The sequence below is a fragment of the Malaya genurostris genome, chromosome 2 (genome assembly GCF_030247185.1).
Source record: "Malaya genurostris strain Urasoe2022 chromosome 2, Malgen_1.1, whole genome shotgun sequence".
In the NCBI taxonomy this organism is placed as follows: Eukaryota; Metazoa; Arthropoda; class Insecta; order Diptera; family Culicidae; genus Malaya; species Malaya genurostris.
In genome coordinates this window covers 287,946,140-287,959,568 of record NC_080571.1, presented here as the reverse complement: position 1 = coordinate 287,959,568, position 13,429 = coordinate 287,946,140, and the positions used below count along the sequence as shown (strand labels likewise).

At 35.3% G+C, this 13,429-nt stretch overlaps 1 protein-coding gene across 1 annotated transcript in view; it reads right to left on the bottom strand.

Annotated features, from left to right (window-relative positions):
- The window catches only part of LOC131430459 (putative inorganic phosphate cotransporter), a 68,684-nt gene extending 59,027 nt beyond the window's left edge, over positions 1 to 9,657 (bottom strand). Inside the window, exon 1 of the mRNA XM_058595471.1 lies at positions 9,192 to 9,657. Coding sequence (XP_058451454.1) covers positions 9,192 to 9,354 — 163 coding nt within the window. The 5' untranslated portion in view covers positions 9,355 to 9,657. The remainder of the gene's footprint in view (positions 1 to 9,191) is intronic.
- Positions 9,658 to 13,429: the final 3,772 nt, after the last annotated feature.

Below are 13,429 nucleotides of genomic sequence, written 5' to 3'. Positions count from 1 at the left end.
ACATGTTTGGGAATAACACATTGTTTCACACTGTGCAAACTGTATTGAACCATGCATGCTGATCAATACCGACGCCGGCCACGTCCGAATGCAGATCTACTTGGGAGGGAAAGGATTGTTAGTTCGATGCATGTTGCTACTAAGAACCGAGGAATCCTCTGCATTCCCACATGCATCACAGGAGAGGATACTTTGTTAGTAAATGTTTTAATAATGTTATCATGTGTTTATTGCTCTGGGGAGCCGGCTACCAAGAATGTTTTAAAGTATTATCGTTTTATGTGTTACTTTGTGCTGGCAATATAATGCACGAAACAGTCAATCTCCGAAATTGACAAAACTCCGGACTCCGGCTGTCGAGTATGCAGTCACTCGTTTATGCATCTACCTTTCGCGTTTTTTTTAGTCATGCAAAAAAACACATGCGGATTGATAAAAAAAAGGTATCATCTCACTGCTAGGTGGATTAAGCACGTTTTTATAAATGAAACTACGTGATACAAAATAAACGAGCGAATAGGATTTAGACAAAAAAGTTGATTCATTGCATTGAAATATTCTAAACAGTTATAATAAAATCATTTTAAATCACCAAACAAAGGTCAACAGATTTCACGCGCGTCTTGATTCTTTATTATTTCCGCTTTATTATTTAAATTATTTATTGAAATTATTAATTGGTTATATTAGTTGATCTGGGCAGCCGGCTACCGAGAAAAATATTAATTTACTGTTTGAAATATTAATATCAAGTGTTTTTTACTATGTATTCAATATACCGATATATGTTATCTTTGTTATTAACTTTGTAATATCAACGGATTTGCGGAATAGTTATCAATTCAATTTATAATTCTGAAAGACAATCAATAACATGGAAGAAGAAATCATTCCTAATAAAACTTTTCTCCGAAGCTAGACGGAAATTGATAGGTTGAATAAAGAGATGATTTAGTAAAGTAGAGTAATCAGAAGTAAAACATTGAAAATATCTGATAACTGAAAGAAAAAAAGAAACTCCTGCAATTGTCGCCTTTTACGACATGGAAGCAGGAACCCAGTGGATCTATTCTTGGTTCATTTTTTTCCGCCGGATTCCACACGGCATCTAGGCTGGTACAGTCCGGAACATCATTGAAAGAGATTTATTTGGGTAATAAGGAGAAATTTCCAGATCGAAATATTGGAATTGTAATTATTTGTGATTTTTCAGAAAATTTTTCATTTGTGCTTCAGGATGCTGTTCAAAGCCACTATTGGAGCAATGATCAAGCAACCATTCATCCGTTTGAAATTTATTATAGACAATACCATCGCGATTCAAGCGATTATTTCACACTTAATGTCATTTTTGAAAGACAAAATTAAAATTAAAAAAGCAACCGACCGACCGAGTGGAGTAGTGTTTATAAGGATACCAAAATGATTCCAGGCACACAGAAATACCATTCTTTCGTTCCGATTTCAGAAACCACAATCGTCACAAGACTGTATTCGAATAACGATGCACGTAGTATTCATACAATTTTCAAAAAAACTAAAGATTTATTCATGTACATGTAATAATTGTAGATATAGCAAGCAAATAAACAATTCATGGAAATATAAAAAATGATTATCTTTCAACGAGAACTTGAAATTTCGAATGTATCTGTAAATTGTTTTAGCTGTTACTTCTTCATTTTTCAAAAGACACGGATGGGATAGTCATCAATCTGTAGGTTTTATTAAAGGCTTTAAAATAAAAATTATCAAAAAAAAAAATTAAAACCCTGATTTTTTTATTTAACTTTTTCGGATTATTTTGTAATTATTGAAAAAAATAAACCAAATTTTTTTTCAGTGTATATTTTTTTAAAGTGCCCAATCGATTCCCTACAACTTCTTCCTGAACGCCATTTTTGTACAATTAACGGCTTCCGAGTTACAACGATTTGAAAAAGGCCATTTTTGTGAAATGCAAAAATACATACGCCCTTTTTAAAAATCAGTCGTGAGTCGGATTGACCTCTCAATCGGTTCAAAGCTTATGGTTTGCCATACTGAAGCCATGTGCAAAGTTTCATCCAAATCGGAGAAGGTCGATTCTGATTTTGTCACTTTTTCGTCTACTCATTCCTGGAATTGCTCATAATGTAAACGTCAATTTTGTTCGAAATGCAAACATAAGCTTTCGTGAACGATCCGACCGATGTTCGAATTTACTGGCGGGCGAGGCTCGTTCAATTGGCAATCCTATTCCATTTAGAACTAGTATTCAACAAATTTCATTTTCATAAAACATAATGTAAATAAATGAAACAATAGAACATAAAAATTGATCTTATGCTTTTTGAATGCTAATCAACTCATCGTAATCCATAATCGGCATCGTAATCCATAAAAACAACAACTTCTAAATTAAAGCGATAAAAAGAGTCATTATACAGGTTTTGATGTCTAACCAATTTACCGAAACCGCCGTGATTCATCCGCACCGTGCGCACTTTTCAATTACCGGCCGGACGAGAATATTGACGGAACCATTCCGTAAATATGTCATACCACTAAAAGTGAAACCATTATCTGTGCGGATCCTTGGCGAATTGTTTGCTGTTATGTTTTGCTTTATTTTTTTTATTTGTTTTATTTCACCGCTCGTCGTACGAAATGCGCCAATTTCAATATTATGAAATGTATAAAGCGCTTAAATCAAAGACCAGACAGACATTCGTCGCTTTGTCGTGTTACAGTTTTCGATTTTTTTTTCCTATACGAGTCAGTTAAAAACTTCGGCAGGCTGAATCGTGCAATCAAAGCAAGCCAAGCGCGATCCTCCTAGACCGTTTGTGATCCTGTTCTAGTGCTTCGAATGTAGCCTTTGAAGTACGAAAGTTCAAAAGATATTTCTCATTTTTCGGATGCTTTGAAGTGGTGTTGTGAAGTGCTTTCTCCCGTTCTGACGAGTTAGGAAATGAGACTAATTTACATTCATTATTTATCTGCTGATGGTCGAAATGACAGACACCGCTTTCGATGTCAGCTGTTTCGTTGGTTGGATGAATGGCAGAATAAGACTTGCGAGCTAGGAACCTTCGTTTCTGGTTTAAATCTAAATTCGACTAAAACTGTTAGTAATGATAAAGTCTGATAAACGTTACAGAGCTAATGTTCCTATTTTATTTTGAGGCCAAAACCTGGAAAATATTCAGTAAGCTCTTCTAGTTTGCAAATTATGTTGATTATTTGTCGAGCAAACTCAATTCAAATATAGCGGTTTTGAAAGCACCAGGAATAGCAAACCAAAATGACCAAAATTTTCGAAATAAAAATCACATTAATTACTTAGAGATGGTTGAACCTATTTTAGCCTTTCTTGTAATCAATTCAACTTTCGGTTCTGAATATACAGATGATTAATGGCCATATAAACTAACTTCAGCGGTTTCCGGATTTAGGCTCCGGAAGTAGCGGTCAGAACTCCCAAAATAATGCTCTTGTGTTGTCGGCGCATTGTCTGAAAAAAACGACTTTTTCGGTTTTCAATCGCGCCAATAATGCACGTTAATACTTACTACCGATACCTTTTTCGAGGTAGTCCACGAAAAGTATACATACTATGATAAACTTCCCAAGCTTTCCGTCCCATTTAGTCTCCCTAAACAGCTTCAGAACATTAGTCCATTGTCCGGTAATCTTTCTATTATTATAAATTATTAATGTTATTCTATTTCACCCCGGTTTAAACCATAATTGGTCATTTGACGGGAAATCTTTCTCTTCTCTGACGTGTAGTACCCAAGTAGCAAATGTAATTTATTTAAATTCAACAATTGTTCAACTTATCAGAAATTTTCCAAATGGCTGTCATAATTGTACTGGACTCAATATATGCCGAACAGGCTGTATATCTCTTGTGAAGAAAAAATAGTGAAATTATGCTCTCCGCAAGGCAAAAACTAATAAGCCGAATTGAAAACCTCGCAGTAAAAACTATTTTGTTGCCGAGTCCGCATTGTTTTGACTACCTCATGAAATTTTAGGTCAGTGTGTGCAGTTTTCTTCATTTTTAGAAAAACGATTCGAAACTTGCAAATAAGTTGTACCAGGTAAATCTGCTTGAAATGAACGTAAAACTTGCCGACATGAGAATATTATCATAAAAGTTTCGGAAATACATCATTACATACGTAATGAAAACAAAAATCAAATCAAATAATTTGTATTCGGTTTTCATCTCGCGAAAAAATGAACAGACTTGATATCACTTTTTCCAAATATATTGAACGAAATGTTAAGTTCATCATAGTTACTCTCATAGTTATATATTACCGCTTGAGCAACTTGTTTTTGCAACTAAAGCCCATGGGCTCACCAAAATAATACCTACAGTGCGTATCAGAAATGTCGGGTTCACTAAGATGAATGACTAAACTGTATTGTTGTTCAAGTCAACTTGTTTGATAAAACTAAAAACAAAAATTTCTCTTTTCAATATTTACTTGTTTATATTTGTATTTATTTAGGTAAAATAAATTATTACGTTGGGTGAACCATTTTCTTTTCAACACACTGTTACCCTTGATGCCATATTGGAAAATATTGATGCACAATTCATTTCAAGATTTTTCAGATTAATTGAAACATCAATATGATTAAAATCGTCTGAAAAGTAGTATGAATGTTTGATAACTTTCTTGTACATATTTTAAACATTCTCCCGATCATATTGAATGTAAATAGAATAGATTTTAATAGAAATTGATGTTCAATCATCAAAACACGTACATTCAACGGCGCTTGAAAATTTCAGGCGTACGAAGACATATTTCACCAATAAAATGCAGTTCGTTGTCGATTTTCTATTTACTAAAACATAAAAGATTAATTCTACAATATGTAGTATTACCATTTATTTATGTGCAGAATATTTTTAAAATTTCATGTTTGTGTTACGGGCAGTTGTATTGAAAATCAAATGTGAAACTTATTCATTAGAAATTATGTTTGCTATGTTTTTTGTAAACATCAATTCAATTCTTGTTTACATTACATAGTAGTTCCCATGAGTTTCACAATTGTTTTTTCGCTGATTTAATTACTGCATTTGTAATAGGATCGATGCATGAGTTTTTGTATCAGTTGCACAATAATTGTAAATAAATGTTCGTGACAACGGAAGAACTTAAAGATATGTTGCACAACACAGAAAAAATGCGCTTTTTCCATAACACAACAGTTATAGTAATATGAACTAATTTGATAAATTGAACAATCTGTAGAAAAATACAAGACAGCAACTTAACGTGCTACTTGGGTATTGGGTCTAGGCTTCGTCATCAGTTACCAACCGACACCAAAAGTCTTTTGTCGTGAATACGACTTACTTGACTATGGGGTGCCTTTTCAAAATTTACCCTCTGAGAGAGTGATAAGTTTTTGATCGTGAATATCTCTTGTTGTATCTAACGAATCAACATAATTTTTGCTGCATGCCATCGGAAATATGATCACAATTTTATGATAAAATATTCAGTTGTGTGACATAATCTCAAATAATTCAAAATTAAACTTTTCTGAAATGTTTGGTATAAACGAGTTTGCCTTTCTCGTATTTTTAAAGCTCATAGCTCAGTGATCTGTGAAAGGATTTATATAATCTAACTACCAATAGAATCGAAATTTTTCAACTTAAGCGTGTATAGAAAAAGCATTGAAGTATTTCAATAGTACACTATTGAAAAACCTGTCTCATTTGACCCATGTCAACACCAGCCAATCAGAACGCGTTCTGAGGAAGAGAACAAAATATCTGCTGCTGTACAACAAGTCGTTCGAGAAAATGTTCCGAAGAGTGCTTAATATCGTAGTGAGTTCCACAATTTGGTCCTTCTCAAAGGCAGGAATGAATCCCATACAGCATCCGGACAGTTTCTTTCAATGAAATGCAAATCCGAAATGAAATAATCGACATTAAAATTCTGTATGCTGCTATTTTCATAGCCGTTAGGACCGCCCATTAGTGAAAAAGCTACAAACGAAATCAGGTAAAAACAAACCTATCAACAAATATTGGATCAGTTTGGATATCGCCACTGCGAGCAGATGTATTTTGTGTCGTTTGCAAAGCTAGTTTCGCTTCCGACAAGAGCGATTACGTCACAGGTGCCAGTCATTTACATTGGTGAAAAAGCAACGATGGAGAGCATTACACAAAATCAACCGTTCGTTTTCTAAAGAATTATTAGGATTTCTTGCTCGCAAATCGAAGGCAAATAACCTCAGTTTAGTGGAAATCTAGAACTGTTTGATTTGATTTTTGCACTTTTCGCTGTGTGAAATTAATCAGTAATCTAGATCAAGTGAAGCCTTCTTTGTTTTTGCGAAAAATGTGAAAAAGGGGAATGCTGGTATAATTCATACAATTGATCAACTAATTGATATTCGGAAATGTTAAGGAACATGTCAGTTGTTTTCGTATTCACGACATCCAGTTATGTCTCTGGCATTACCCACCCGCCTTTTTAGTCCTGAGTACCCCGAAACCTCCATTTACGAACTAAACGGGGGTTCGTAAAAAAAAGTTTACGTTATTTGGGATTTGGATCGTAAAAAACAGTTTGTAATTTGGAATTTACTTCGTAAAAAAAGTTTTGTGTGATGAATGTGGAAACCGCGCATCATATGGCTATTTTCGGAACGGATGTGAAGAGTAAGTGCAAGAAAATGATGTTTGGGCTCGTTTCAAAATCCAAGATGGCGGCTTCCGGTTTATTGGGATTCCTTAAGACCCCTAACAATATGGGTATCTTCGGAACGGAATTGATGAGTAGATGTAAGAAAACAATGTTTTTAGGTGGTTTTTAAATCCAAGGTGGCGACTTCCGGTTATTTGATGTTCCTTGAAACCAGTGGCGTACCGAGGAAATTTGGCGCCCGGGGCAAAATATGAGTTTTGCGCCCCCATCGTTTGAATAGTGAGCAAAAATCAAAATCCGAAAATCCACAAAGATCTTCGACGAGCAAAAAAGAACAAAGGTCCCAAAGGTGACTTTGCCGCCCCTTCAAATGTTGCGCCCGGGGAGAATGCCCCCTTTGTCACCTTCTTCACCCGCGGGGTACGTCACTGCTTGAAACCCCTTACAATATGGGTATCTTCGGAACGGAATTGATGAGTAGAAGTCAGAAAACGATGTTTGAGGTGGTTCTGAAATCGAAGATGGCGACTTCCGGTTTGTTGATATTCCTTGAAACCCCTGAGAATATGGGTACTTTCGGAAAGAGATTTAAAAGTAGACGTCAGAAAATGATATTTGAGGTGGTTTTGAAATGCAAAACAGTGACTTCCGGTTTATTAGTATTTTTTCGGAAGTTTTTGCCATATTCCTTGAACTTGGTATTCCTTTAAAACACTATACCGAGAATCACCTCATTGAATTTTGAAACGAGCTCAACATCGTTTATTGGTATCTAATATGTTTCGGAAATTTCTTTGTTTTAAGGGTTTATAAGGCCTATCGATAAACCGGAGGATGTCACATTGGAATTCGAGACGACACCAAACATAGTTTTGCGGCATCTGTTTATTAAATACTTTCCAAAAATACCCATATTGTAAAGGTTTTCAAGGAGTATCGATAAACCGGAAGTCGCCATTTTGAATCTTAGAACCACCTCAAACATCGTTTTCCGACATCTACTCATCAACCCCGTTCCGAAAATACCCATATTGTAAGGGTTTTCGAGGAATATCAATCAACCGGAAGTCGCCATCTTGGATTTCCAAAATACCTTAAACATCATTTTCCGGAATCTACTCTTTAAACCCGTTCCAAAAATACCCATATTGTAGTAGTTTCCATGGAGTCGGAATATTGTTATAAATACTTCTTGAACGCAGTTGACGACGATATATTAGTAACATTAGTGTTTCACAATTATTTGCCTATTTTTCAAATTTAAATCTGTTGATGAGAGAGTTTCAAAATTGCATTTCTATTGTCATTATGTTCGGTCGTGTCTCGCACCCTACCCTGTATTTTTTTATCGTTACGGTGCAAAGAGCTTAAAAACTTTGAATCTGTGTTGAAAAATGTTACAAGATAGACTTTGTCAGTTGATGGTAGAATGAATTCAATTTTCAATAAATAGTTAAATCAATTTTCGCAAACTAAGATTTGTAGGACGATGAGTGTGGGAAATTTCAAATTATCACTTGAGGTAACGAAGAACGTGAAAACTTTTTGAAATTGTGTTAATTTACTTTCCCAATCCGATACCGGAAATAGTAGCATGTATCAACCGATGAACGTGTCCGATTTCGAAAGGGGCTAGGACCCCTTGGACCCCGACCCATCTGGGTACGTGCCTAGTTATATGCTATTCGACTCAGTTCAACGAAATCACTTGTTAGAGTGTAGTAGGACAATTTTTACACATTATGGTCAAAAATTTACGATTGATTTAAATAATTTTGCTCATCATAACAACAGGTATGATCTCATGAAAAGACAGAATCAGAATTTCTTAATCATGATGCCGGCAAAAGATTTTTATTCGAGCGGAAGGTCAATAAACGCCACGAAATGGAATATGATTTGTAGATCTAATTCACATTTATTCGATCGCTGTATTAAAAAATGTTAATAATTGTGTCGGTCGCATTCATTTATGCACCTATAAAAGTACAATCGCTTAAAAGCCCGTAACGGCTGAACTCACAACTACTTCCAGTGAACCCGCCAAAAAAAAAACGGACCGAACGACTATTTCTCAATCCAAGCCGATCGGTAGCCTGATAGGACTGCACATTGAAATTCCGCTCATCGAAGCGGACGTTTGCGGACTTGAAATGCGAATCGGCGCAAATGGCACGGATCAGTGACGGGGTACGGGGGCTTGCATAAACCAAAGTTTTACTATCGACTAGAACCTCCGCATCCCCTTCGCGCCGTCAGTTCGTACTGTTCGTACTTCCCGGGATGAGTCGTCGATAAAACGAATCGTATGACATTGGTTTCATAGCCGATGCAGCGAGCATATCAATTAGTAGGCCGTGGATTGTTTTTGCACAAACGGCACTTTTAGTTGATCACGTGCACGTCTTACGGAACTGTAAATACAGCACTAATTGGAAACCAGAAGTGAATAAACTATTTACTGCTGGTTGGTTGGTTGGTGAGAGGTGAAACAAAAATAAAGTTAGAACTCACCTTTCGTTAGCCATCGGTTGTTGCCTTCATGTTTTCTTCGGCCACCGCCGCCAGAATCACCGCCAATCCAGGATGGTCCCGGCATTGGCTCACCCGGATACGAACCCTTTCCCAACAGTGGTTCCCTTTCACCAAATGATTTGTGATCATTGTAACGGATCATCACTGCACTGATAACTAGGTTTAACTGTTCTGAGATTGGCTTGTGTCAGAAGATTGCCTTTATATGAATGAATGAATGAAGCACACAGCACTGACAGCAGAAATAGTAAGCGCTTAGATAGTGCTGATAGCAGCAAGTTTTATTTTTAGAAGTTTTGCCTTTCTGTACCAAGGTAAGTTCTCACTCCATTTGACCGCAATCCATCACTCCACACCCGGACCTATGGATTTCAATAGTAGTTCATTCGTACCAACACTTGGAGACATTGCCAACTTCAGTTCGCTCCGGCCCAGCATCAACTGTCTCAAGCTCAACCGCAGCCGAGTTCGTCTAACCAGAACCAGGCTTTATTTTCGTTCTTTTGATCCTCGTAACGAATCAACAATAACAAAATATGTACAAGAGCCAGCAGAGATAAGCACAAACTGTGAAGGTATATAATATTGAATCTAATCGGTTCGTTGCTTTGAACCCTTAACTTGCCGAAGAAATAAAATTGTCTTGCTCAGTATTTACAGGTCTATTGTTCTACAAGCGATTCGATATAATATGTATAATATAAATATACATTTCGGTTATGTGCCCTAGCACAAAATTTGGCTAAACCCTAAATGATAAATATACAAATGAATTACGGAATAAAAATTACGTGATAACATTCTTTCCGAACATGCTTTCTAACAAAATTGTAAGCTTCACGATTATTATTATTCAAGGATTGGGTGGAATTGTAATGTTTTAAAAACGCATCGAATGATCAATAAAAAAGAACTCGGTGAACTTCGGAATTTTGAGAGTTGTGAATCAACAAGCGCTAGTTTCCGAGTTTTTTTTTCTTTTTTGTTGACCAACGGTCAGGGAATGACCTATTTTTAATTATGATTTCTACTAATTAACATCCGGTATCAACCATGCACCATGCCTAAGATCGGAACCTAAGACCACTTTATTTAAGAGGAGCTTCTCCTGTAGTTTTTCGTTCATTTATTCCGAGCACAGATTGATGGGACAGACTATGGAATGCCCAATCTTAAACTTTTATACAGTTGTTATTCATTATTAGAAACACAAACAGTGTAAATTTTATATGAGAAATTCGAGTTGTTCATGTAATATGGTTGCTAAAAGCGGAAAAACTGTCAAACTGGTGTGCATGATAACTACAAAAACAACTTGATCGATTTTCATAAAATTTACGTTTTACGAATTATATCGAAGATGTGATACAAAATCTACACGCGTAGCATTGCATTATAAGGGTGAAGCCAGAGAAAAAGCGACGCGAAGCGATGCGAAAATTGACAGATAGCACGGAATCGCGCGGCAGAGCTCCGTCCACTCAAGTTCAGCAGAAAAATGACAAGTATGTCAGAGTGAACTCGATGCGTTACGGAGCGACTACTGACCGATCGCATCGCACTCACTCTGACACACTCTTCCATTGCGATCTGTCAAGTTTTGAATCGCTTGCATCGCGTCGCGTGTCGCTTTCTCTCTGGCTTCACCCTAGCGGTGGTCATTTCGAATTGCACACTGATAACATCATGTTTTCTGCTGATTGACTAATAAGATATGCTTATGAACAGAGCTAATGAAAGTCATTTTCATTGACTCAAAATAGACGAAAATGACGAGAAATTAATGTCACTCTCAGCAGTGTTGGTGATTGCCGAAAATTTGACAGAAGCGACTATATTGCTATCTATATTGTATACAACATTTTCAATCCGGTAGAAGATGCTACAAGAAATCGTATCTCTCAATGCATGAACCGTGAGAGAATTTTTCTACATTTCTTCGCTCCACTTCATACTCTGAGTATTTCACGGCCCTTAAACAAATTTACAGTCTAATAATGATCGTTGCTGTGTGGAATTCCCCAAGAGAGAATCGCAAGTTGACAATTATCGCAGAAAATCGAATCGATGATTCTCATACTAGGTTGCAATATTTTAAAACCTTTTTGTGTAACATTCACATACATTTTCATAGACACAACTTATGCAAAAGGTTATACGCACATTGCTACAATAAGCGGCAATAGTAAAATGATTCTATCGCATTTATCCACTGCCCATACAGAATCGGATCGCGAAACGAGAATAAGTGACCGTTTGTTGCTTCAGAGAGAATCCCCACAGCACCCAAGTAACCTTTTTAATATTAATAAATACATGTAGCTGTCTTCAATGCTATATAATAAATCTTGCAATAAAACTTTAAACTCCACGAAAGCCTACTGAAAACCTCTATAAGAGCATGTTCCTGCCAAGTGGACCATTCTTCATAAGGTTTATAAATCAAAATGAAGAATCAGCATAAACCTGCTTTAAAACTCCAAATTCAAGAAAATTTTGAAACCAGCTTTACGATCAACATTAAATTTATTTGGATGGAATGAATTTCGCTATGAATAAACTGACGTTTTGATAATATTTTTTTGACTATATGTGTGTCATGTCTACTTTGAATGCAGTCAGTAAGAATATATTAGATTTTTTTTTACTAGTTTGAGGCTGTTTCCGAACGTAAAAACTTTATGCGCTTTCATTTTTATCGTGAATGTAAGGATAAAAATAAGAATTGTAACTAATCGCCTTGAAATAAATACGGTTTTTGCGAAAGTCTTCATGATTTGTGAAAATTATTTTTTGTGATTCGTCGTCATTTTTATATAAAGCTATTTCGTGGCGTTAAAACTTGTGCATACATTCTGAAAACGAATCATGAAAGTCCCTCATATTTTCTCGTTTTTGCATTTCGAATTTTATTTGATGTCAATAAATGCTACGGTATAGAAAATCATAATGGCGGCCATGAAATTTAATCCTTTAATGCAAGTTACACTTAACCTAAGAAGTAATAAATCAAATAGCCTACAATTAATGTGTCATAAATGTACTTTAGAACCCTCAAAATTGCTCTGAGTGAAATTGTCATCCAATGAACACGCACACACACAAAACTAGACTTATGAAAGAATTTAACTGACAATAATGTTTTAAAGAAAATGTTTGAAAGCAATATTAAGAGTATTTGCATGGTTTTATCCCAGTACAAATTGTTTTATTTTTACTTCTGTTGTTAGTGTAGGTAAAGGGTTTTATAGAAGCTTTGAAAACTATGATATTACTGGTTAACACTCCTAATACCAAGCCTCAAAAAAAGTTGGAACGGTAACTTTGAGCTACCATAGCTCAGTTGTTACTTGACCAATTTCGATAAATTTTTCACCCTCGATTTTTGTGATGTTTGTAGATTATTTTAAGTATATCATTATTGGCAATCTTTTGGGAAAAACTTATGAAAATCAGATTTTTCCCGTTCCAAGTTTTTTTTCGAGCTCAAAACGTGCCCTATCTGCATTCATGCGGCACCTGCATCGCGAATCGGATATTGAGAACTTCAACTTTACCGAGTCATAACTTTGTTGTTAGTCAACCGATCTTCAAAATTTGTTCACCATTGGAAAGGTAATACTTCCAGAAATCAAATGCTTTGAAAAAACCGAAAAATTGGGTTATCTACCCAAAGTTATAATGAAAACTGTAGATAGATGACCTAAGAAAAGATGAGACTTTTTACTATGATCGTAAATATCTCGAAATTCAAAGCGATGACCTATATATTTTTATACATCATTCGATTGCTAGTGATACCAGCTACAATTTTCACTCAATTACCATTCCTACACAATCAGAAGAAAACATTGAGAAATCGATGAATTTATAAATATATATGAATTTTTCATTTTTTTCACATGTTTGTATATAACTCGAAAATTAAAGCGATGACATGTACATTTTTTTGATTCAAAATATTGGAATCATTACCAGAAACAATGTATTGATGATCAAAATTATATATCCGTTCAAAGAATCTCAAGAAATTTGGTACAAATACAGAGAATTTGTGTTATTGGGAAAATTTTGCCAAACAACATGAAATCAAAACTTTTAAATTTTATGACATATATTTTTTTATTATTTTAGTTGGAAATTTATTATAAACAAAATTTACAAAAAAAAACTGAAACTTGGATTTCACTGAAAATTTTAACATTTTTAGTAAATAA